The sequence below is a fragment of the Bombyx mori genome, chromosome 23, assembly GCF_030269925.1.
Source record: "Bombyx mori chromosome 23, ASM3026992v2".
In the NCBI taxonomy this organism is placed as follows: domain Eukaryota; kingdom Metazoa; phylum Arthropoda; class Insecta; order Lepidoptera; family Bombycidae; genus Bombyx; species Bombyx mori.
Window position 1 is genome coordinate 10,786,825 of NC_085129.1, and position 24,823 is coordinate 10,811,647.

Genomic DNA, 24,823 nt, shown 5'->3' on the forward strand with positions numbered 1-24,823 from the left:
AGTTAGAGAACCCAGATTAACACTTCGTTGATTTCAAGAATGCTTACCTTAATTTACCGTGATAATGTGTTCTTATTGAAGGCCTTTACTGTAGTAACCCATTTAAACGGATAATGATTTTATTGATTAAGTAAACTATGTGGATCGGTGCGAATAGATCGAAAGAAGGGTTATAATTTAAAAAAATCTTATATTTGAATATATTTTTTTATATTTTAATTTTTTTAATGATAATATTGCATGATTATATAAATAAATAAATAAATAAATATTTACTAACAATCACGCCACATTAACTGGTCCTGTGATAAGTTCGTAAAGAACTTGTGTTACAGGTACCAGATGACGGAAATAAATGTAAGATTTTTTATTATACACATACACATATTTAATATACATCCATAACCCTGGAAAAGACATTTATATTTATCATACAAATATCTTGCCTTGGCGGGATTCGAACCCGCGACCCCCTTGTGTAGTGACCATGTCACTTACCACTACACCAGACGGCCGTTAAATATAATGTTATTTTGAAGTTTTTTATTTGGCTAGTCAGAATTGATATATGGGGTTAAAAGTATATGAAATAAAGAACATAATGTACAGCGTGTTAAATATGATTTAATTTCGTAATTTTTCTTAGCTATAATGTTTCGGTTTCAGCATTTGAATACTTATATTTTGACGCAGCGATACAAGAGCCGTCGTCAAATTACATATATATATTTAATAAATGTATCTAAGCGCATATTTTCATTACACTATTTTTACGTGTTTGGAATGTTTTAAAATGTCTTTTAACAATTACTTTCTATGGAATATATAGGAATGTATAGCAACGATATACGTTCACATTGTTTTTTTTTTTTGGCTTTTTATTTGTTTCTACGATTTTCTAAATCCGAATATTGTTCGAGTTCCAAAATAACTATACGACTAGCAAAAGAACAATATGCAATAGATTTATTATGACAGCTGTAGAAAAAATTGAAATTCAATATTCGGATTGAGGTAATCGCTTTTTTTACAACATCAACATACAAATGAATACATGACAATACGATACATTTAACTAATAACTTTTATTGATTTCAAATTAGCCCAAAAACGGACAAGGGCCTTTTTGGATTTTCTAAATTTTTAGATAAAATTTGTATGTATTACATCGAAAACGGTTATTGCCTACATTCAGCATATTCTTAATATAAATAAGGGCAATTTCTACTATAGGTGAACATACATAGACATTTAAATATACTACTATTACAATGCGAACACAAATACATACATTGCCACCACACATATGGCACAGATCTTATAAATTATTTTACACAATAATGGCCTTTATATACTGGTACTTAAAAGAATTCACAATTTAAATCTTTAACGCAATTAAATAGAAAAGACAAAGAAGCATCGATTGAAAATCGACTTTACGAAAACAAGAGATTCAATCCATCATTCACATGCCAACACTTAAAATAATATTTACAAAGCTCTCAAATCATACCGAACAGATACACAGAAACATTTGAATTTATCTAATCAAGAACAATTATTAAGGGAATAATTTCAGTAGAGGAAGTTTATTATGAAAACTAGATCGACTGGCTAATCACGAGAGAGCGACGGTCGGGTACCCATTATTAAATACAAAACATTTTATTACAACTTTACATCTAACATCTACGTTTAAAATTTTCTGAATAACATTTATTTCGATAAATAAGTAAACACAATCAGTCCTATTATATTTACAAGCAGTCACGATCCGGACTTAAAATTTAAGCGTTTTAAATAATAACACACTGAGAATTGACGTAAAGGCATATTAGCTACACTGATAGCGGGCCAGCCGGAGCAATCGAAGGTATGGGATGTAGTTCATGTAATGCTGGTGGGTGGCTCACAGCTCGGCCGTCGAGTGTCGGCGCGCCAGCGAGCATCCGAGTGCAACGGTGGTCTGTCTGAACACTCGTGACGACCGAGACTACTATTTGTTCTTTCCACAGAAAACCTTTTTTCCTTTTAGTGCACAGGCCCGGTCGATAGCACACGAACAAACGAGCGCCACGATGTTACACGACCTTAAGGAATTTCACAGCTCCGGACGACGTCTCGGCTCGGCGTTTTTTTTTTTACCCCCATTCAAATGTTTGCTCTATCGCTTCAGCTACCATTCATGCGGCGTTTGAAACGCCGCGGCCACCGCGCCCCACCTAATGCTATCACTGTCCACGTCACTGTAATAATACTGCGGTAGTTGACTAATACTCTGTCCACTCACAAAGTCCATCGACAGCTCTGGCAACGAAACGCGCGAAGCGTTGAAGCTTGAAGCTGCTAATTATCGGGAGAGGTTGTCTACGTGCCCTCGCAGTTCCTCCGCCTCTGATGCCTGGCGTGGTGGTGGCGCACACCGCGGCACGGAGGCTTGATGGAGTTCTGCGCTGGAGGCCGTCTACGCTGTGAGCGCCACTTGGTATTGGCGAGCATGCTGTTGTGTCTGTTGATGTCGAAGTCGTGGGCTTCGTTCATGAAGGAGAAACACTTGTGCATTCTCTCCGGAACGTTGTTCTTGCCACGACGCAACTGCATCCCGCGCCGGTTGAACCCTATGTACCTGTTTTTGTTGTTCGCGAGTCGGTATCTGTTGTAGCCGTCGACAAATTCCTCTTTGAATAGGCAGTTGGGCTGCTTCTCTGCTTGGAAACGTGTCTGCGAAGAAGAAAGAAGAAAAATTTGATTCAATTACAATTACACGAACAGTTTTACTTAGGATTCGTAATAATCTATACTTATATACTAATATTATAAAGCTGAAGATTTTGTTTGTTTGAACGCGCTAATCCCAGGAACTACTGGAACGATTTGAAAAAATCTTTCAGTGTATATTATTCTTTCAGGCTATATAACACCATTCTAAGACCAATACAAGCAGAGCACGAATGAAGAATGTTTCAAAATCGGGGTTTTTCCCCTTTTGAGAGCTTCCGCTGTGTGTGCTGCAGAAACGGTTAATGTTTCGCTAAAATAGTGTATGACAGAATTGTTCCCCTTTAAAAGATCTAAAAAAATTCCACGACAGCATACATGTCTATATGTTAAGGTTGACTCACTATAATGTGTTTTATGCTAACCAAATTTGTTCTAAAATAAAGCATTATTTGTGAACTATTCCACGCGGACGAAGTCGCGGGCAAAAGCCAGTAAATAATAAATTAACTCACCAGGCGCCTGCCGACAAGCCGGGATCGATTGAAACAGAGATACATGTCTTGAATGGGCGAGTAGATTAGCAGTTCTAGGCTGAAGCGCGAGCTGATGGTGAGATTCGCTGTAACAAAAAAAAACACTGTCATAAAATTCTAAAGTACCTAATAATCTTGACAAATTGTTGTATCACAGATAGACGCATCGAGATAGGCAGTATTTGTTTTGCAATCTTTAGACGTTTATGAAGCTTTAAAAATATGTACCGTATAATCGCACGGGTACTTCCATTCGGCCTATTTTTGCCGAGAAACAGTCACGGGTTCCGATTTGGACAGAGACAGCCGGTATACAACTGAGACTTCGATCTCATGTCTCAAGGTGTCTATCATGTTATGATGTCTATGAATACTCGATACCCAAGACTCGATGGTTCGAGAGAGCATCGCCGCTTGCGCAAAAAAATACAAAAAAAAAAAAATTGTTGTTAAACAATTGCTTTTTTGAAAACTCTAAATTTAAGAAAGCCTTTATCTTTATTACAAAGAAATAAATACACACTGTGTATACAAAAAAACGTAAACAGAATTATACTAAAACTACGAAGTCAAGTATGTTCCTTGGCTCTCTAATTTGTAATGAATAAACTCATAACACGGTAATATTAATAATTAGAAAGTCAACATTCAAGGAATCTCATTTAAAACTCCCGGTATCGATAATTACATCACCATGCGTGCAATCATTCTTATTAAAATCGAAGCCTTATTATTTTAGTTACTTTCTTAAAATACAATGTTACTTTTGAAAACAATATTTGAAGAAATGAGAACAAACATATATTTTTTTACTTTTAATTTACTAGATATGTATTACTTTTTTAAAACCTTTATAATTTAGAATGAATAAGGATGTCCTATATCCATATGATAGTCTAAAATATTAATATTTCGGTCGTCACGCCTTGATTCATCTTACTAATCAATAAAACTTAAAAACGGAGTAAATTAGAAATTACATTATTACATCGCGCTACAGAGTTAATATTTTTATTTTGATGGTTCATTAAAATGAACTTTTTTAAAGTTCAAAATGAATATGTCGATGAATGTTAAATTATTGTTGGACACTTTATACATTGAAAGACAGTATTACATGTGTGCTTTTCATTACATTTGAAATTTACCTATTAAAAGAATCGTATTCGATCATGTTATTCCTACGAGACATGCGATCAACACATCTTAACAATAGTGGTATTCGATTGGTAGGAACTGGATAACACCTCTAATGTCTAAATGTACCTTATATAGGGAAAGAGGTTTGAGGGGGCACGTAGCGCTCACATGTGTCTCCTGATTATTGGCCAGTTACATAATATTTAAGAGCAAAATTATAAATATAAAACTCACAATATACAGTGAACGGAATAAATAGAACTCTCGTTGCTTTTTAAATATATATTTTTTATTTTTATTTTGACATCATATAAACCAACCTTTCTATGATAGATAACGTGAAAGACGAAAGTTCGTGTATGGAATCCAATGTCCAACGCGACTGGTTTCGAATAAAAAGCATTTATAAAAAATAAAAATAAAACCGTATGCATCGGATGCGACCGCCTGCGACACCGGCTATGTCATTTCAATTAACATTCGGGGATATAAAAACTACGGTATAACTACGGACATAAATTCGTTATAATTTCTGTGAATCGGTTTGTGTGAAAGCGGAAAAACGATATCGGGTTAAAGCCGAACAGGAAATATATATGATCGATCGTGTAACTACTAAGGTTTCGGTGACAATTTACAGACGAACGAGCTTAGTTTTGTTTGCCTTTAATTAGTAAAGATTAAATACAAATTCTATAATAGTTTTTTTTTTTGTATATTTGAACTTAGGCATCAGTTTCATTAAAAGGTTCCTCATAAGGTTATAGCGGAATCCATATAGTTCGCAATTCAAATCCGCTAGATAATTAAGGTCGAGTTCCCAGTTATATAGGACATTCGGTTATCCTACTTTTCAAAAGCTGCCACTACGACCAATATCTTTAAATCAAACTGATACTAATTCTAATTATGTTAGAATAACCGTGACAATTGAAATTTCGACTTTACATCGCAACGTATGTAGTGATTTTCACGTTCGGTCTATGGCATCCGACAACAAATTAACAACAAAGCAACCCTGACTTAGAACTAGGAAGGGAAGGTTAGTATCAAAAACCGCCAAACACACCCCAAATCGGACACTAGTGGTCTTGTCTCCATCGAGTAGTCTGATTTTTTTTTATTGCCCTTGTAGGCAGACGAGCATACGGCCCACCTGATGGTGAGTGGTTACCGTCGCCCATGGACTTCAGCAATGCCAGGAGCAAAGCCAAGCCGCTGCCTACCGAAAACCTTACTTTATTACTTTGTCAAAATGATAAGATCCTGTCCTTAAATAGCTATATCGATCAAAAACAGTTCTCAATAGTCTTGGGTGAGAAATAACTGTATTAACAGCGAAATGCTATTTCTTTTTAAAAACAGAGCGTCATTATGATCACGTGAAATAAGAGTAATTTAATAATATTTTTTTACCCCATCAAATACAGCTATAAAAATACTCTGATAAAGTCAGGAATTGTTTTATTGTGTGTTATAACGTTATCTTGTAGAGCGCGTACGTCAGAGAAGTTATTGTAAATGAAAATTTGTTTAATCTCCGTAGCATTACATTTTAGTTTTGACCGAAACTGTGAATGGAACGAATCGGTATGCTTGTTTTAGTAGTGCGTTGCAAATTTGCACAATGCTTATTTGTTAAAGTGGTAAGAAAAATAAATTTTAACATATTCGTTCAGGTATTGATCAGTTGAAAACGTATTTTATTTATGAGTTTTAGATGTCGAATTTAAAATAAGCTATTACGAGTTGTACGTGACTTCTTTGCGGGTGAACTAATTAAGGATCGAATGAATAACAATATATTAGAGGCACTTCTTAGCACAGCTTCTTCTCAGGTTAATGATATCTATAGAGAGAGATAAACGCAATCTCCATCTTTGAGGAGAACAATTTAAAAACGTTTTTTTTTATATATTTGGCTGTGGGGCATACTACTGTTCCTTTTAAGCAAACGGTACTAATCAATCCTGAATCAATTTCCGTTCTGAGTCATCACCTTTATTAAATATTTATCATTATTTGGTACTTCTTCTATCTATCGCTAAAGAGTCTGAATTCCAACCTTAATGGAATGGTGGATCAAATAAATATGTTATATATATGAATGGTGAATAGAAAAATGGTGGATCAACCGATTCACAGTGAGACGTAGACTTTAATTTCAGGTTTCAAGTTGGATGGCGACATTTTCACTGTGGTATCTGTATGCTCCGGTAACCATCGATGTCATCTGTCATCCATTGATGCAATTAACAAGATAATAATACCAGCAGCGTACACCTGACCATATCAAAGTATTAGAATCGAATTTAGTTCTTATATGTGCCAAAAATGACAACCTTGATATTTATTCAGTGATGTCAAACTTTACAATACTGACAGAACATATTGTAAGCTTGAAAAATTAGATATCAACGATTTACCTATTTGTGACACGGGGCAATCATGCGCTCTGGTTTATTACCATCAATTGCCTTTATGGCAATTGAAGTTTTAACTTAAATTTATTTTCATGTCAATTAAGTTATGTAGCAACCACTTTAGAGAGGTGAACAATAAACTCGTCTGTCAATCTACACATTAATTATTAATAATTAAACAGATAAAACATCTGTACAAAACTTAGATAATACGATTCGTAAACTTTAAGCAGGGGACAATTTCAAAGGGAACTTCTTTGGAAACAGGCGGAGCGCGTAATGTGCCTAACCCCGTGATTGAGAGACAAGCTAATTTTGTAAAGACAAAGTTATCTCAGTCGCTTGAGTGAACATCTCTTTGAAGTGACGCCGACACGTGATTTTCTCTTCAGTTAGCTACGCAGATAGACTTTCAATCTTTCGATTTCGTAAGTATATAGTCAAACTGAACAAGAAGAAACTGGTACATTTGATTTGAAACAGTATTCAAGCTTTGTCATTTCATATCTGCATAATCAAATAATAAAATCTTACTCTACCGAAAGAAGAAGTATAGAGCCAGACGGAGCAAGAAACAAATTTTCGAGGGAAAATTCAAAACTGACAGTAGAATAAAACAGATAATTATACACATACTGTGCGCAATTTAAAAAACAAATCGCATATCATATCTAACATGTCGTCAATCGAATCATTATTTCTATAATTGACGTTCTGTCACACCACTGAACCCAGTGGGACTAATAATTTTAAAAGAAATAAAGGAAAAAGAAACTGTTATTGGGACAATATTATAATATACAATAATTATTTGTCTATTTCCACAGGCACACATACTAATGACCTTCAAGCTATTTACCTCACGTATTTACTTCACATTAAATGTCTCTTTTTGGCTCACATTTTCTACAAATTAATCTTCAAGTCATCAAGAACAGTCAACGATTCACGGGTCAATGACTGACAATCGACCGATAACGCCATATCAATATCTATGTACTTGTTACCTGAATTTAATAAACTTAATGTAATACAATGCTTTAAATTTTTCTGTCCACGATCGTTAATACCTTTTATCAAAATTGAATACTTGTAAATATATTTCAACAATGGAATCCATTAATCATTTATTATAAAGGAAATTTATTTATTTTGAACTAAGAAACGAACGTCTAATCTTAAATATTGTTTTTAATTATTAAAGTAGATAATAATATCTTTTGTAATATATCTAAATCCTGACATATAAAGTATTGATTTCAAAAATTCATATACAATACAAAGTCCACTGCAATTTTTACAGGGGCAAAGTCATGTGGTAAATAAACACTTTAATAAAATGAAGTTGTAAATTTTTTAAATGTGGAGTGTACATTTAAAAAATTAAAAAAACATACAAAAAATACTCAAAATAGAAAATGAACAATTTAATTCACTTTGAATGCGGTAATACTGGTGTTACCACCAAGTTAAAACTAACATTCTGAAACATTCAACCTCGATGCCGTACCCATTACACACAGATAAAAGCGGAATTAAAACTCAAGTTGAACGGTTGTAATCGCGGCAAATCCGAGTGAATCCGAGCCTGCGGTGGGTTTGATATTTAACAAGAATCTCACTTTGACTCCCAAAGCGCTTCTTTAGAAAGAGTGATTTCATTACATTACACGTCACGTCGGAAAGAATATTTTTATGCCTTTTTAATATAAAAGTATTGAAAACAAATTATTGCACAAAATGTACCATAATACCGCACAACAGCGTGTCTCATATCAGATTGGAGCCCAAAACAAAAAGGTGTTGATAGAAATCGTCACGTAACAAAATAGCGTTACGCCGTTATTGACTTAGCCAAAAAAACCGTCATCTTGAAATACAATTGCCTAAAGACAAAACTTATATTTATAAACCTTTATAATATTACAGTTGCGTTAAAGAATAATCTTAAAATCGAATGCACTTCTCAACTTTTAATACTCACAATTGAATTTTTTGTAAAGATTTTTGATAGAGCTAAGCTAATATAAGAAGATAAGCAGAGATGAAATGCTCGAAAATAAATGAGATGCAGTAATTTATGAGCGATTGTATTTTGGTGGTTTAATAATTTTTTTATTGCCCTTGTAGGCAGACGAGCATACGGTCCACCTGATGGTGAGTGGTTACCGTCGCCCATGGACTTCAGCAATGCCAGGGACAGAACCAAGCCGCTGCCTACCGCTAGTAAAGTAAACAAAACGAACAGAACGCAAAACTGACGGTAAAGTAAGGGACTTTGTTCTTGACGGTGGTTCCCCGACCCTATATTTTATTTTATTTCTAACAGACTAAGCATTGATATCATAACATGAATGCCTCTGCTCGCTTGGACTCAAGGGGTCGAAGTTTCAATTACAATATACAATCTTTACGTATCTATCTGTTAGGTTCTTTATTGATTGCACGACATTCCTTCAACAATTGAAATAGTTGTTTACGTTAAAATATATTTGTTTAAGAAATTTGATGCTTATCTAAAAATCTTACTAATTATTTGTTAGCGTAAACACCGAAATAGATGGTAATAAAAAAGCTTATTAAAAAGCACTCTTTATTTCTTTAAGAATGTCTTCCAGCACACTCAATGTTAATATTTTAAAAGATATGAAAAATAACTCGAAGATCGGAAAATCGTGTCGTCTCGAAAATGGGAACGCGCTTTAAAAGCAGCGCCTTCACGGCGACAGGATGCTAACGCCTTGGTAAGTAAACAGGGATTTAGTCAGCTATTGAAATCTCGACCGCTATCTTAATCTCAGATAGCGTCGTATCCAGATTAAGAAAATCAGAATGGAACAAATAAACGAAACAAAACGGATTTATACATTAAAATGTATTTTGTTTTTAAATGGTTCCACGCGCCTTTGATACGGATATAAATGTGTGAGGCGCAAATAATTCACATCGGATCTTGCCTCTGTAGGATTTCGAACGAAGACTAATGATCGTGTGGCCTACAGTAACGGTGTTCCACGGGGGAAGAGATGATATGCACAGAGGTAACAACTAGATTGCCTTTTTGGAACACCAGAAGTACCGTTTCGGGCAGCGAAAGGAGTGATTGCTAGATTCAACATAGCATCCCACCCGGGACACGTGGGTTGATTATCCGGCGATTCAACCTCCCGGCTAAAATAATGGTAAGCTATTATTCCAAAACAATTTTACCATCATATGACACAGAGAGAATTATGTTAATTACATTGGCGCCAAGTACAACAGGGTAGTCGTGTACGTCAATGACCAATCATTCATATTACTGGCTCTATTTTTAGTACAGATTACGTATACTCTAAGCATTCCTAGAGACTAGGTTTTCGCACGTTTTTCCTTATCACCCTTCCTCGTGCTGTGACGTCACTGATGCATCATTACACTTATGCGAGAATACTGACATTTCGAATCGAGGCTACATCCGCATAATGTATGAAATAAATAAGCTTTACATATCAGAATATTCAAGAGCCGTGCCTCTCGCGAAGAATTTGAAAAATCGAATGTTAGTTTTTTGGAACAATATTAGAATTTCTGAGTATTATGATTATGATTGAAATGTTGCGTAACCTAAGCCCTGTGAAGATTTTCTTCATACCTAAAACAATCGTGACAGTATTTTGGGTTAAACTTTGATTAGCACTTAAAATTACCTCATGCCAAAATGTAACATTTCTGATAATTGAAAATTATTTAAAATCTGCTGCAAGCACATAAAATCAAGAACACAATCCGATGAGTATATGAAAGAATAGAAAATGTATGCACATTTTTTTTTACTCAGCTAATCTGTCTAAAACTAATCAAACACGTTTACGAGTGTTACAATAATAATTCCATAATGGCTTATGTCAGCTAACTACAATACTCCGCACTACATATTAATATTATAGTCTAATAGAGTGCAAATTACTTACGCATTACTCATCTCGTATCGATTTACTAGACTTTGTCCCTTGTTTTCAAATAATCTATCTAATCACGACCTGAGACCGCTAATATATTACATTAACACGAAACATAGACATATAATAAATGGAACGATTATTGCGGAGAATCACAGTGGACACTGGATGTTCTACAATTTCGCATCGTAAATGTACACCATTATAATATTCAGTATTTGAATGTTGGCTGAAATGTCGCTTAATTCATTCAAATGTGACGTACAATAAGATTCGTAGTATTATATAAATATATTGAATGTGGCCTACGGTTTTCACCTCGCTTTTATGAGAATCTTTGGAAAGTTCGTATCGGAACGACGTTCAATGTTTATGTAATAGTTTGATGGAAATTATTTTACATATTATCTAAATTAATTGATTTTGTTAAATAAGATATATTTTTCTCTCTGCATGAAATAAGATGAGAAAATGCAAAACATCGCTTTAATGAACAGATTGTTTATTTTTGGCATAAATCGCAAAATACTGACACATTGCAAATTTAATGAGAATAACATAGGTTCGATGTGTTCGCAGTACACTATCTATTTTTTTAAAGGCAACTTATTTCATTCAGATAACGGTTTGACTAAAATAACTTGAAACTAATATTATTCCCCCTACGATCAAAATTCAACCCTGACTCTTTAAGATTGAGATTAATTTCATATAACACGTTTATTCTTGTAATTATAGGAAGGAAACTATTTCAATTATTTCACTGATAAAGCTATAAGTTTGTCAATAGCTACTTAAAAAAGAAAATCGTTGTGCAAACAGAAAAGAAAAAGTATTGAACTGTATTGTCTTTATCTATTTATATAAATATACATCGATAAGGCAAATAAAATCTGGTTCATACTGCGTGGTTGTTGTAGTAGTATAATAACGATATTTTTTTAAGAACACAATAAATAAATTAAGCATTTCCTTTTTCAAGCTACTACGAAAAAACTAAAAATCATAAATATTTTCCGATTGAAATCATAAATTATTAAAGTTTCACTTCCAGTTAATAATTTTGTTTCAATGTTACAGATAATATATCGGATTCCAGTCTAGTCAGGCTAGATTAAGTGACCACAAACACTACGTGGCATTGACACTAATACTAGGGATGGCGGTTATGTTTACAATTAAATTTATCTTTTATACGGCTGATAAAATTTTAGGCCGGTGCAAATGAATAACAAAAAAAAATTATTGTTGTTATGAGGGCGTAGTGGCCTAAAGCATGTATAAGAAGAGCAGTCCATTCGTATCAAGTGATGCAACTGTGCCCGTGTTCGAATATCGAAGGTAGGTACCAATTTTTACCAGGTGGGCCGTGAGCTCGTCTACCTGTCTACGAAATAGAAAAAAATATTGTTTAATAGAGAAATATTATGAAACCCCATTTATTTTAAAACGTTTCAGCTTTAATGTACTCCAAATAAAAATCGAAATGCATTTTCAAAAAATTAACTTAGCAGATCATTTATCAATCTAAACGTCAAAATCAGACGTATTGAGAGTACAAAACACGATATTACACGAAATAAACTGTGTCAATAATGCATAAAATATTATCATCGGAAAAAAGGAAATAGTTTTTAATACAATAGCCATAAGAGTCACAAATTTATCGGTTGGATTCAGAATAATCGTGGAAATCAGGTCAAACGCATATTTTTGATAATGCGCACATCATAAAATTGACGTGATAAAGTGTTACGAAAAAGTAGAATTCGATAATCTGGCAGACTATTTTGCGGTAAGTATCGACTGGCCCTGGTTTTATTGTAACCTAATTTTGATGTGTTTCACTATGACGAACACTATGACGTATCCGCTACTGCTGCATCTGCCATTTCTGGTATCCATGGGCAACGATGACCCCTCATCACCTGGTGGGCCAGAGAGCTGACAGACTTCGATAGCAATAAGTAATACCTACCTATCGTTCCAAAAGTTGACATTTAAAAGATGCAAAAAACCGACAAACACACTTACTTTACGTTTATGTAGTAAAAAACAATAATCATCGAAATCGGTTGGCGTGATATTGAGTTATTTATCTATTTGACGCGCACGTACTTAATGCTTATTTAAGGCTTATATGGTTTTCTCATGGATACTATTATACTGGACTAAATTGAAATGAGACCACACGGAAAACGTCAGCTTTCTAATAAAAAAATAATCATCAAAATCGATTCACCTACTAAAAAGTTATGAGGTAACAAACATAAAATCTCACGTTAAGGACGTTTTTTCCCGGTTAGGGTACCTCTACATCGTCCCATAAGGAACTTAGTTCCAAAACGTTGGGCATTGCTCAAGCATTTTGGGCACTGCAATTTAAATCACTTACAAAATAAGCGATTCATAAACATTACGTTTTGTTTCGTCTTATCGAAACATATTTTTATTACGAAGTACTACGTATTTACAAAATACGATTATTGTATATTACATATTATTTTTTTTGTTATTCGCGACATTGAATTGCTCAGTGCCGGACCACCCAATAAGCATTGTTACCAACATATGCTAAAGTAATACAAATAAAACATTTAGATAAGCACCACAGCGCCTGTGTGGATTTCAGCATCTGAATATCATATCAATAGGTTACGTTACGATATTAAAAACAGATGGTAATATAAGTTATTAAAATTGCTCCGGGTTACAATTCTCGTAATTAATTAAGACGCACGATACAAAGGTAAGATCGCGTTGATGAATTACGTAATATTTAAAAAGTAAACAAAGTGAAGACTCCTTGAAGGGACCACAGCCTCGTGAATGTACTCATCCTACGATTATGCCTTGGTTCTATTCTGGAACGGTATCGATTTTTCTCAATACCTATGTACCTAATGTAATTTCATCGGATATTTTAATCTAAGCCCTGAAATTTATAGTGTAAAAGTAATTGATCTGGGTCCGCACTAGTTGGAAGCCACCGCTCTTATGCGCTTTTTATTAACTTGATAATTATTAACACGCCGACATTAGCTTGGTATGTAAAGATATACATTTGTTTGTATGTAACAGAATTGTTAAACTTCATTTTAATCGACTTCAAGAACGTCCGATTAACTTGGAAATTTGCACACACATCAAGGACCAATAATAGTATAATAATTATATAACGTCCCTCTAATATCCGAGCCAATATCAACATGATAAAAAAATGAAATTAATTCTTAGTTCACTTTACTATTTAATCGTGATTTTAATCGTGATCGTGAGTTTTCAATCTACATAAATTTTAGTCATGAAGAAATAGTGTATTTCATATTTGAGGTTAGGAAAGATGCTATTTTAATACGTCGATTCAGTAAAAACAGCTTAGCTTAGCCGCTGGCATTGCTGGTGTCCATGGTTGGCGGTGACAACTAGCCATCAGGTGGATCATAAATTCGTTTTCCCGCAAAGCCAATAAAAAAACTTCAAAAGCAGTAGCAGAAACCCTCTGCTAATTATGGACTCCAATATCCGCATATCATCAGATGTTCCGTGATCTCGTATGCGTGTCCAAAAAGAAAGAAGTCAGGAATGTTTTCATTACTTGCATCTTGCTTACAGCCATTCTTTATCATTTTTTTTATCACGTTTCGTGACCTACAGTAAATTATCGTGACCTACAGTTTAATTGGTTTATTGGTCATAAGATTCAATTATAAAGATATTCATAAAACAAATTAAAATTATTTACTCGAGGTCTTCGTACACTTAATCGGGAGTTTTCGTTCCATTTCGGAATTTTAATTAGTAAGCTCTCGTGGTAAATCCTCATTATTTAAATTTCGAGTGCTAGAATAAAAATCTTGAGCATTTTATAATTTGCCGATGAGTATTTGTGCTGATTGCGCGATTCTCAAAAAGGCTCGTAACAAAAAGTTTGGTCGTGTACTTAAACCTCTTGACGTCAAAATTGGATTAAACGAAAACCGAACTCAAGAAAAAAAAAAGAATTAGTGAATTTTTATCAAAATAAACAAAATGTAAGCATCGCAGTAGTAATAGGGAGAAAAAAACACGAAAATTGTTCCTCTTGATAAACGTTTTTTTTATTAAATTGTACCAAACTAAAGAGGTTGCGTGTGGGTGGGTTTTTTTTCCCGCAAAATAAAAAGGCCTTATGGGTTTTTGTTGTGAGCGTTTAAAATATAACAACATAATCATGGAAAGGCGCCGTACCGCCTACATTGATTGAATCCGTATAATTTTCGTACCGCCAAATTGTAAAATTGCGTCGGAACAAAAAAATCGGTTATACCGAGAGCTGGTAGCTTTTAATTTTGCCTTTTTTGAACTTTAAATGATAGTTTTTCGTACCTTAAAATCAAATGGACTATATTATGGTATAAGTCAGTCTTGGAAGCACTTTATAACATTTTGCCTACTCAAAACTATAATTAAACTACATAATTCACATTCTTTATTACAATAAAAATATAATCTTGCATTACACGAAGCGATACGACTTCAGCAATTACATTTTTTACGCGATCAAATTAATGTATCTGCAACGCGAGTCTGTTTTTCTAACACGTCAATAATAATTAAGTGTCGTTATCAGAATGTTCAAATCTAATTTTAATTAAAAAGCGTCACATATTTCACGCGCTATTCGGCGGTAGGCGGTGCAATGGATTCAACGAAATGATAAACGGCGAAATTAATAAGACCCATCGCCTATTAGTCTTCATGGGTAGGAATGATAAAATCAAAGATCACATAACACTGGTGATGCAATATTATATCGTTAAATTTAATATTGGCTGTGGAGTTTCTTTTATTGCTTTACAACTAACGCGCATGCTAACACGAGTCGTGTGTTTTTTTTTTAATAAAGTATCGACTAAATGTTTATTCTCACGCAATTGTTCAAATTATATTAAGAGTTAGAATGTATTTTATTATTAATTAGTAGAAAGTATACATTTAAAGATGATTACGTAATTAATATTTTTTCCTGATTTATTTTATAATCCATGATCATGTGTGCAAGAGTGTATGATGGTGATAGTGAGGTGCAGCGCAACATTAAATAAATAGTCTTTAAAAAATATCGCAATTTTGAACTAGCTTGTACTAAAGTAAGAAACCCCGGTTACCAAATGATTGTATTTTTATATAAGTAGTTTTCCACTATACAATTCGCGATAAAATTTGCAATGATTCGTATGAATGCACTTTAAGTAAGGTAACAAGTAAGAAGGTATTCGAAGTACAATGCCGTAAAACGGTCTATGATATTATTTCTATTTCTCTTAACTTCCATCATTGTAGCGTTATATCTATCTAAGTATATAAAAATAAATTGCTTCGTTAGTCTCGCTAAAACTCGAGAACGACTGGACCGATTTGGCTAATTTTGGTCTTGAATTATTTGTGGCAGTCCAGAAAAACTTTAAAAGGTAGCTAAATATGAAAATGCTTGGAATTAAATAAAAATAACAATTTAGTTTTTCCTATAATGTGTCCCCCGTCGGGCGGATTCCTTTTGTTTGTTTTAAGTTTATTTTATTCAAAAGTTTAGGTCTTTTATTTATCTATTGAGGCACCGTAGTCTGCCAGGTCAGCTACTAATCAATACTAATTTAATTTGTAATATTATTTATTAATAATGTTAAAATTGGTACTGTTGTTTTTGGGTGATGCACAAAAAAACAAACAGACAGGCAGACAGACAAAAATATAAGCAGTCGATGGTCTCTTAGATCAACATAATTATATACCATTTTTATATCCTTTTTGACATCACATTTCAATTACAATTTAAATCCTTCACTAATGATCAGGCAAAAGAATTCTTCAAAATTATACTGAGCATCAAATTGGTTTGATGATCTCCAGCTTTCGTCAGAAAATCATACTTGAAGAAGATGTTAGATTAATATTTAATCAGTAAAGTATACACACCGATATTTGAAATGACCTAGCCAATTATATTTATTTGGCACTAGCTGACCCGGCAGACTTCGTAGTGCCTCAATCGATAAAGAAAAGACCTAAACTTCTGTATAAAATAAGCTTAAAACAAACAATAGGAATCCGTCCGACAGGGGGGGACACATCAAAGGGAAAAGAAAATTGTTATTTTTATTTAATTCCGAGAATTTTCATATTTATCTACCTTTTAAACCTTCCAAAATTAGCCAAATCGGTCCAGCCGTTCTCGAGTTTTAGCGAGACTAACGAACAGCAATTCATTTTTATATATAGATTGTAAAAAAATAAATTATTATTTATTTGTCCTCACAAGCGTCACATTTGTCAACACAAGCGCACTCACTTCAATTGCAGTGAATGCGCTTGTCTCCTAAATAATGTAAGTAATTAATTAGTAAATGTAAATATCTGGAATATTTACAATATATATTTTATTTATATATTTAATAGTTTATATTCAACCTATTGCTTTCAACACCTTTGGCAATACAAATACATTTCGCGTCAATAGCACTCAGGCCACAAACAAATGAATCATATATGAATAACAAATAGCCCTATACCCAGATGATAATCTCTGTTCTGTGACAATGACAGCATAAATTAAAAAAAAAGAAAGTAGTCTAATAACTGTTTTCAAAGAATAATTTGATTATAATGCCTCCGGTTACACTCGTGTCTAAAATTTGTCTAATTGATGCAACAAGCAATAAACAGGTCATAATAAATAACTATTTAGTAATTAATTATGTGTCGAAACACCGATATGCAAGAGTCGCTATTATTAGGTCACAAGTCGTATGTTTGAAATATGAACTACACAATAGAAAACAGTGATGTAGTGACTTAATGTGGGCATAACTAAAGCATAAATAAATTTTGTTGGACACAAGTGAGGGTTGACCTGATAAAAACACATCTGACAAGTATCAAAACACATCTGACAAGTATCAAAACACATCTTAAAGAACTCCCGAGAGAACTAAATTCAAATTTATTTGACTATAAATGCGATTTCCGCGAAGTCATTACCCTAATTTAAAATATAAACGGACCTAAAGTAGCTCTTTTACAACTTTTTACGATTTTGCGATATTGAAATTGAAATTGTCGAAATTATCCATTTGGTTCCATAAATTAAGATTTGGGCAACATTTCTGTGTATTTGCCTTAATTTTCTTGATGTTTACTTTGTTAATATTTTTGGATTATCTTCGGATTTGTAAGAAGATTTGTTGTCTGATTGAAATTGATTTTAACTTTTAAAGAGCGACATAATATTCGTGTAATAATAAAATGAACGTATTTTTAGCCGAGCTTGGTTTAGATATTAATATTTATACTTATCAATATGATCAAATTCACAGATTTAAATTTATATTTAAATAAGATTGTAAATGCCAAAGACAGAATACATTCAACCAATTTTCTTTTCCTATGCTTAATAATAGCTCTTAATTGACTCTGGGAATATACTTTTTATTTATTGCAAAAATCAGTTTTGTTTCTTTGAAAGAGTGACAAAAGCTGTTAGATATCATCTGTTTCTCAACCGATTATCTTTATTTGTGTAACAGCTCTCAACAACTTGTGGTTTTAGCAACAAAAAAATACCATTTAGCTGCTACACTTTGTTTTTCTTCGTTTCTTAGCCGATATTTGTTTTGTTATTACCTATTGCCGATTTTATTACCTTGAAGTGTCAGTGATTATGGTAGAATTTTGATCATTGTGCGAACACTACTTAATTTAGTTGTTTTGTCAAATTTACTTTAATTAAAAGCGGACTAACTATAAACAGCAGATGTCTATTTACAGAAAATAATCAATAACAAATCTACTAATAAATAAGAAAAGATTATCTATATGTATAAAAATGAATTGCTGTTCGTTAGTCTCGCTAAAACTCGAGAACGGCTGGACCGATTTGGCTAATTTTGGTCTTGAATTATTTGTGGAAGTCCAGGGAAGGTTTAAAAGTAGATAAATATGAAAATGCTCGTAGTTAAATTAAAATAACAATTTTGTTTTCCCTTTGACGTGTCCCCCGTCGAACGGATTCCTTTTGTTTGTTTTAAATTTATTTTTTTATACAAAAGTTTAGGTCTTTTATTTATCGATTGAGGCACTACGAAGTCTGCCGGGTCAGCTAGTTTTAAATAAAATTCTTAGCACTATGTTTGTTGATGGACACATTTAATCGTCCCAATAAGTGTGTCTTAGCAAACACATGACAAAACAAACAAAAATGAACAGCGTTTCAAAGGAAAGAAAGTTTGCATATATTCGCAATCTCAGTTTGAAGAAAGGTGAAAGCGTTATGTGAAGTAACTGCCAAATGGTGCGTGTTTTTACAGTAAATATTAAGTAATTTGACAACAAGTGCAATTACATATTCGCAAGTATTTGCGATGTTTGAGCTTAACCATCGACAAACGAAAAGAGACTTCATATTGCAGGAAGACTTCACAGAGATTATCTAACAATGTTTTTTTTAGTTTAAGGCAAGCGTGCGTTCAACTATTGGAAATTGCCTTATACTTGTATCTCGCTAAAATCAATAGCAACTTCACTAGTGATAGCATTTCAATTGATCCCGTTATTCAAATTAGAGCGCACATAACTTATTGAAACTTTAAATGAATACAAAAATCCAGTCGAATTCGAAATCTAGCTATATCCTTGTTCATGATTACAAATTTTTCAAAGGCTGCTTTCAGTCACTTGTTTTACTGCATGTAAAGATCTGAATGATATTTCTCGAATTGTAAAATCACAAACTTGTTTCAATCCAGCTCAACATTGTTAAGGTGAATATCCACGATTTAGAAATTCCTTTCTCCCATTCGCACGTCACCAGTCAATACTCATGTATTGTGAGTGTACCCCGTTACTATATCGCACACTACCTGTTGGAGCTTGGACGTTGACCCGTCAAGTATTGACATATTCCTATAGTTTCTCACGTCTAGCACCTACGATTGCTGCCATGTTTTACTATAGTTCGTAAAGGTCAACTGCTCAGCATTATTAGTGCAGTTTCATGAGTTATTATAAGGTAGTTATTACCTTTCGAATATCGAACGCCTATATCTTTGTTTATTTTAATTATATTTAGTTTGATTACAAACAGACCATTTTCATTCCCAAAATTCAAAAGATTCTTGTGAGAGCTGTATGCCGTAATCAGATCAAGTCAATATTGGAATCTCGATACAATTTTGTGTATTGCACATATACCTATTATCTTTTTAACATACATTTTTTCGTAAGCATATTCACACTGACTAGTAAATAGTTCGTATATTATGGAAGTCAGTGCTTGGGTTTAATATGTTAAAAGGTTTTTATTTGCATTTCTTAAAAAAATAATGCAATGAACTTATATTATGAAAGTTATTCAGTTGATATTTTGTTAAATCATTATTTTCCTGGTAGTAGGGCATATAACAAGCAAGCACGGATAGGTAGTGCTGCATAGGACGTGTTTCAAATTTATGACAACCGCTATACAATATACTTAACATCAATGCCATTATCAATTCGATCTCATGCCTCAACTCTAGGGCTCCAGTAACCGCCATACCAGATGAACTGTTAGCTCATTCACCCATCTAAGCAAAAATTAATAGGTAAGGCTTCCAAATAACAAAATTGTATTTCATTTACTTACGCTGGTCGTTTCCATCGGAGCGAGCCATGACGGTACCGTTTGGATACACGTTGACGTACATATGGGAGCACTGGCTGTATAGGCGACTTTGCCGGAACACCGATGGCACCGCACCGCAGATCACCACCTATAAAATAAATAAGCAATATAAATAAAACATTACTACCTTCTCTCCTCCTCCTTGTACCGTCTTCCTCAATCCTGAGGATCGTGACCTTTACGGAGCATTTTTCTTCGGACTATGTTCCTCCATTCTATACTGTTCTCTGCGCAATGGATTGCGACATTGATGTTGGACTTTTTTAAAATGGTGTAATTAAACTTACGCATGCTATAATTAAAAATCTTTTATACATCACACCCCAAAATATAGAACTTAAATTTTTTTATTCAAAGTGTAGCTTGCAGAGACAATCAAAACACTGAACAATGAAAAAATACATTAGAGAATAAATTTTATAGCCGTTTTGTAATATCTACCACATTACCCAATTAGTACAAAAATGTCTCCCAAAGAGTCACGTTCCTAGACCATGTCGCATTTTACCTCAGCGCAATTATCATCAGGCTTGTAAACACAGAAGCATGCGGTGTTGCTGACACCGAAAGCATCAACATATTTAATTAACGTCGCAATGACCAAACCTTGCGTATAAGCATTCGTGATAAGATTATTATGAAAATTACCAAGACCTATCAAATTTTAATAACATAAGCAGACGTTCATAAATTTAGAAACGTATTGAGTTGTTTTATCCGTATAAGCACTGTTATGTAGGAAACTGGACACATTCTTATCAAGCCTCTCGAGTACCTCAGTGTGTTAAATAGCCAGAACGATAAGAACAAGTTGTAAAACACCGATTTATGCCAGGGTTAGTCATTTTTTCATGGTTAATTCTCAGATCCTTGATTGTTTTACCATGACGCAGTCTTTCTACAAAAAGAAACCAACACAGTCTATAAAAAAGCCATGAATCTTACTTACTAACAGTATCTTAAAGTGATGAAAAGTGTAGTATTGAATTTAGACTTTAATAAAAGTGAATTAAAGAAGATTAAGGTGAGTGTGGTCTTCATTACGATTCAAGTAGCTTGTTAATGCACTTTCACCGGGTTATAGTTTAAATGTCATTTCGCTATCTCCATATCTTCCTCCGTACGTATCCTTTACGAACGCTTTTGTTAATTTACTTAATAACTCCACTACATTTTGACCTTTGACAACTGACGGTCAGCCATTATAAGATTTGATATAAGCAGTACATTGTCGGCTCATTATTTTAATAGTGTACGACATTATCAATCGCAACTATTTAATCAATCAGTCGTACCGACTTTGACATCTTCCTCGTCATATTTTGTATACAAATACAAATAATTTCATTTTATATACTATTAAGTAAAATTCTAACTCTTAATCATTTATATTTTGTAATTATTTCTGTTCTAGGTAGCATAATAAGGAAACAATCGATCGTTTTAATGGGTCAGCCGTACTCGGCTAATCCATCACGCTGAGGGTTTTATTGGACCAAAATTGAAAATTGATTCTTAATACTCTATCAACAAAGGCTAATGTTGTTTATTTAACAGGAATTGCTTTACACCTTTTTATAACTTAAAGCTCGGTGTCATATTCAGGTGGGAAAGCATAGGCTACCGCGACGTGGTCACCGTTCAACCATATTGCATTTCACGTGAACTTTTTGTAAACAATACCGAGTTTGCTTTTAATAATGTCGAACGTTTTCTTTTGAGTTATTCGAATCGGTCATGGCGCCATCTGTGTAAACGGATACTAAAGGTCGTAAATGCAAATGAGATAATATATAATAATGGTTCATATTTTATTGAAATCAAAACATTTTAATTCTCAAATATTGGAGTTTCGAAACTATAATTATGAATACATATTACGAATAAAATTGTACTTTTGAAATGTAATCAGAACATAATAGAGATATGTAGAAACGAGTTTTAACTGTAACGGTATAGTTCCGAAATCGAAAATGGTAACTTATGTTAATGAAACCATAGACTTTCGATTTGACGTTTTTAATTTTAACTGCCCAAAAAGTTTACGTTAGTAATATTTATGTGTATTTGATACGTCTGTTCGTAATTTATGTCTTCTATTCGTTTTTATGCATAAATAAGCATCAAAGTTTTAAAATCCATAAATCCTATATCTCAATAATGGAATAAAACATAAAATTCCGTATAAGATTCTCACAATATTTTCACGTTACTAAGCCGCGGATATTTCGATATTTACACGTGGTTTGTCTAGTAATAGTTATATTGATACCAAAGTTATGAATAAAGTCAACATTGATTCTGATTTTTTCTTATTAAAAAGGATCTTTATTGAATGGAGTATAAGTCACAAAAAACAAATATTTTCACAACTGAATATGGCATAATATTATATGACATAAATTGTATAAAGACAATGAAATAAATAAAAATGTATACTAGAAAAATGAACCTAAAACTAAAAACTTTAAAAAATATAATATAATAACTAAAATATGTTATTAAAAGGAGACCTTTAAGCAAGGTTCCGAAGATACTGGCAGCGTTCCCCCTTTTGTCAGATTTATATAGGAAGGTAGTTACTACGTGTGCAATTATCAACTATTTGAAGGTAAATTGTACTATGCTTGGGCGTGTCTATGGCGAGTTGACTTAAAACGTATTATTTCCATTCGATTACATTTATGAAGCGCATCGAAACTGTCCAGTGGAAAGTGTATCGGAGACTTCAGAGTACTTTAACTGCGATCAATATACAGATTGAATAGTATTTTTTTTAATATCTTTGTTTTTCCAGTCCTATTTTTTTTTAGGAAAGATTACTGGTATCCCAGGGTCCTTTTCAGTTTCACCAGGACAAGTGGCGAGCACGGGCTCAGCAGGAGGATTAGGTTTTTGCTAACAGCTGTCCGAGCGCCTGCGGAAGAGACCTAATAACTCAAGGACAGCTGCTTGGCAAATGGATAACTTTCAATCATTATCATCAAACAGAACAATTTACATAGAAACCGAAGTTGAAATGTTAATTCCGATCTTTAGACATAAGCTGCTAGAAAATGACTTGGCTGTAGTGAGTTTCGAGAACTATATATGTAAAGAAGAACCTTTATCATTTAAAACCTTTCAAACTCTTTAGTTATAAAAAAAGATTTTTCTTAAACGGAATCAATCACCTGTCTGTCATTCGGTGAAAAGAAATTTCAGTTTTGTATATTAAAAAAATAAAGTTTAATGTTTTATAATAATTTTAATAGAGATTAAGGGCTTTAAATGTTATGTTATTATATCACAGAAAAGGCGAAGTCTTTTATTGTTTATTCATTCTGTTCAGTTTAAATAAATATATATCATTCATACCTTTTTAAGCAGTGTACATACATGGAAGTCAGTATAGTAGTCGTTATTATCATTTCCTCGTGATAAAAGGGATCTATGATAGCCTAAATCCGAATGACCCAACGGTCGATTTATCAACTGTCTGTTTCGCTTGGATTAGATAAACTTAAGACTTGATAATAAAATGTTATCTTTAAAAATAGTTTTTCAATAGTTTTCTGCATCAATGTTTTTGTTGATAATACTAGTTTATATTCAATATCGCAGTTATCAGTGTTATATATAATTGAGTAATAGATATTAGATCTAATAAATGAATCCAATTTCTAAGCGAATAATCATGCAAAATTCAAGCGACATTTCATGTTGTATTCAACTTACGCTTTCAAACCTTTTTTTATTTACCAGTAAATATGTACTGATGATAATGAATAAATTATGAACTAATTGTAATTTAATATAAAGGCTAAATGATTCAACAACAAACAAGTTTAATTTTCATAGTGGTAAAAACTTAAACTATTCATAGCTTTTGCATGCTTATTTAAAATAAAAACAAGTATAAAAACAAACTCAGATAAAACGTCAGAAAATAAAACAAAGTTTGACGCTAACGAGGTTATGCAAAGTGCCAGCGAAAACAAAATTAACCCTGCATACATATTTAGAGGCTGGTATTATCCGAATCCGCAAAGAAGTTAATGTGCTAAACGAAAAATCGTGAAGATCCCCTCGCAGATCGATTCCGTTAGTGTCGTCATGCATAAACTCGTCCATCTGGATTCTTGTCAGGGCTATAATATTTTCATGTGATGCATACATTTTATGTAAATTACTTTTCGAGTTTTTTCTACATCAATAATAACACGGATTCAGATTATTTTCTGACCCGTGACCTGTTCTATGTCATCGCCTTATTGTGAATATTACATCCATGTATAAATATGTCGATCTAAATATGGATATTACTTGATGCAGCATAAAGAATAGCGTTTAATCATAATAAATTCATGATTAGGTATTTAATAA

At 33.2% G+C, this 24,823-nt stretch overlaps 1 protein-coding gene across 4 annotated transcripts in view; it reads right to left on the reverse strand.

Moving 5' to 3' along the window:
* Positions 1-604: 604 nt before the first annotated feature.
* The window catches only part of LOC105842494 (uncharacterized), a 123,880-nt gene continuing 99,661 nt past the window's right edge, over positions 605-24,823 (reverse strand). For all 4 annotated transcript variants that reach the window (XM_012695946.4, XM_012695945.4, XM_021352217.3 and 1 more), the window contains 3 exons: positions 20,420-20,546; positions 3,234-3,340; positions 605-2,721 (listed from right to left, as the gene is read on the reverse strand). In XM_012695946.4, coding sequence (XP_012551400.1) covers positions 2,368-2,721; positions 3,234-3,340; positions 20,420-20,546 — 588 coding nt within the window. In that variant the 3' untranslated portion in view covers positions 605-2,367. The remainder of the gene's footprint in view (positions 2,722-3,233; positions 3,341-20,419; positions 20,547-24,823) is intronic.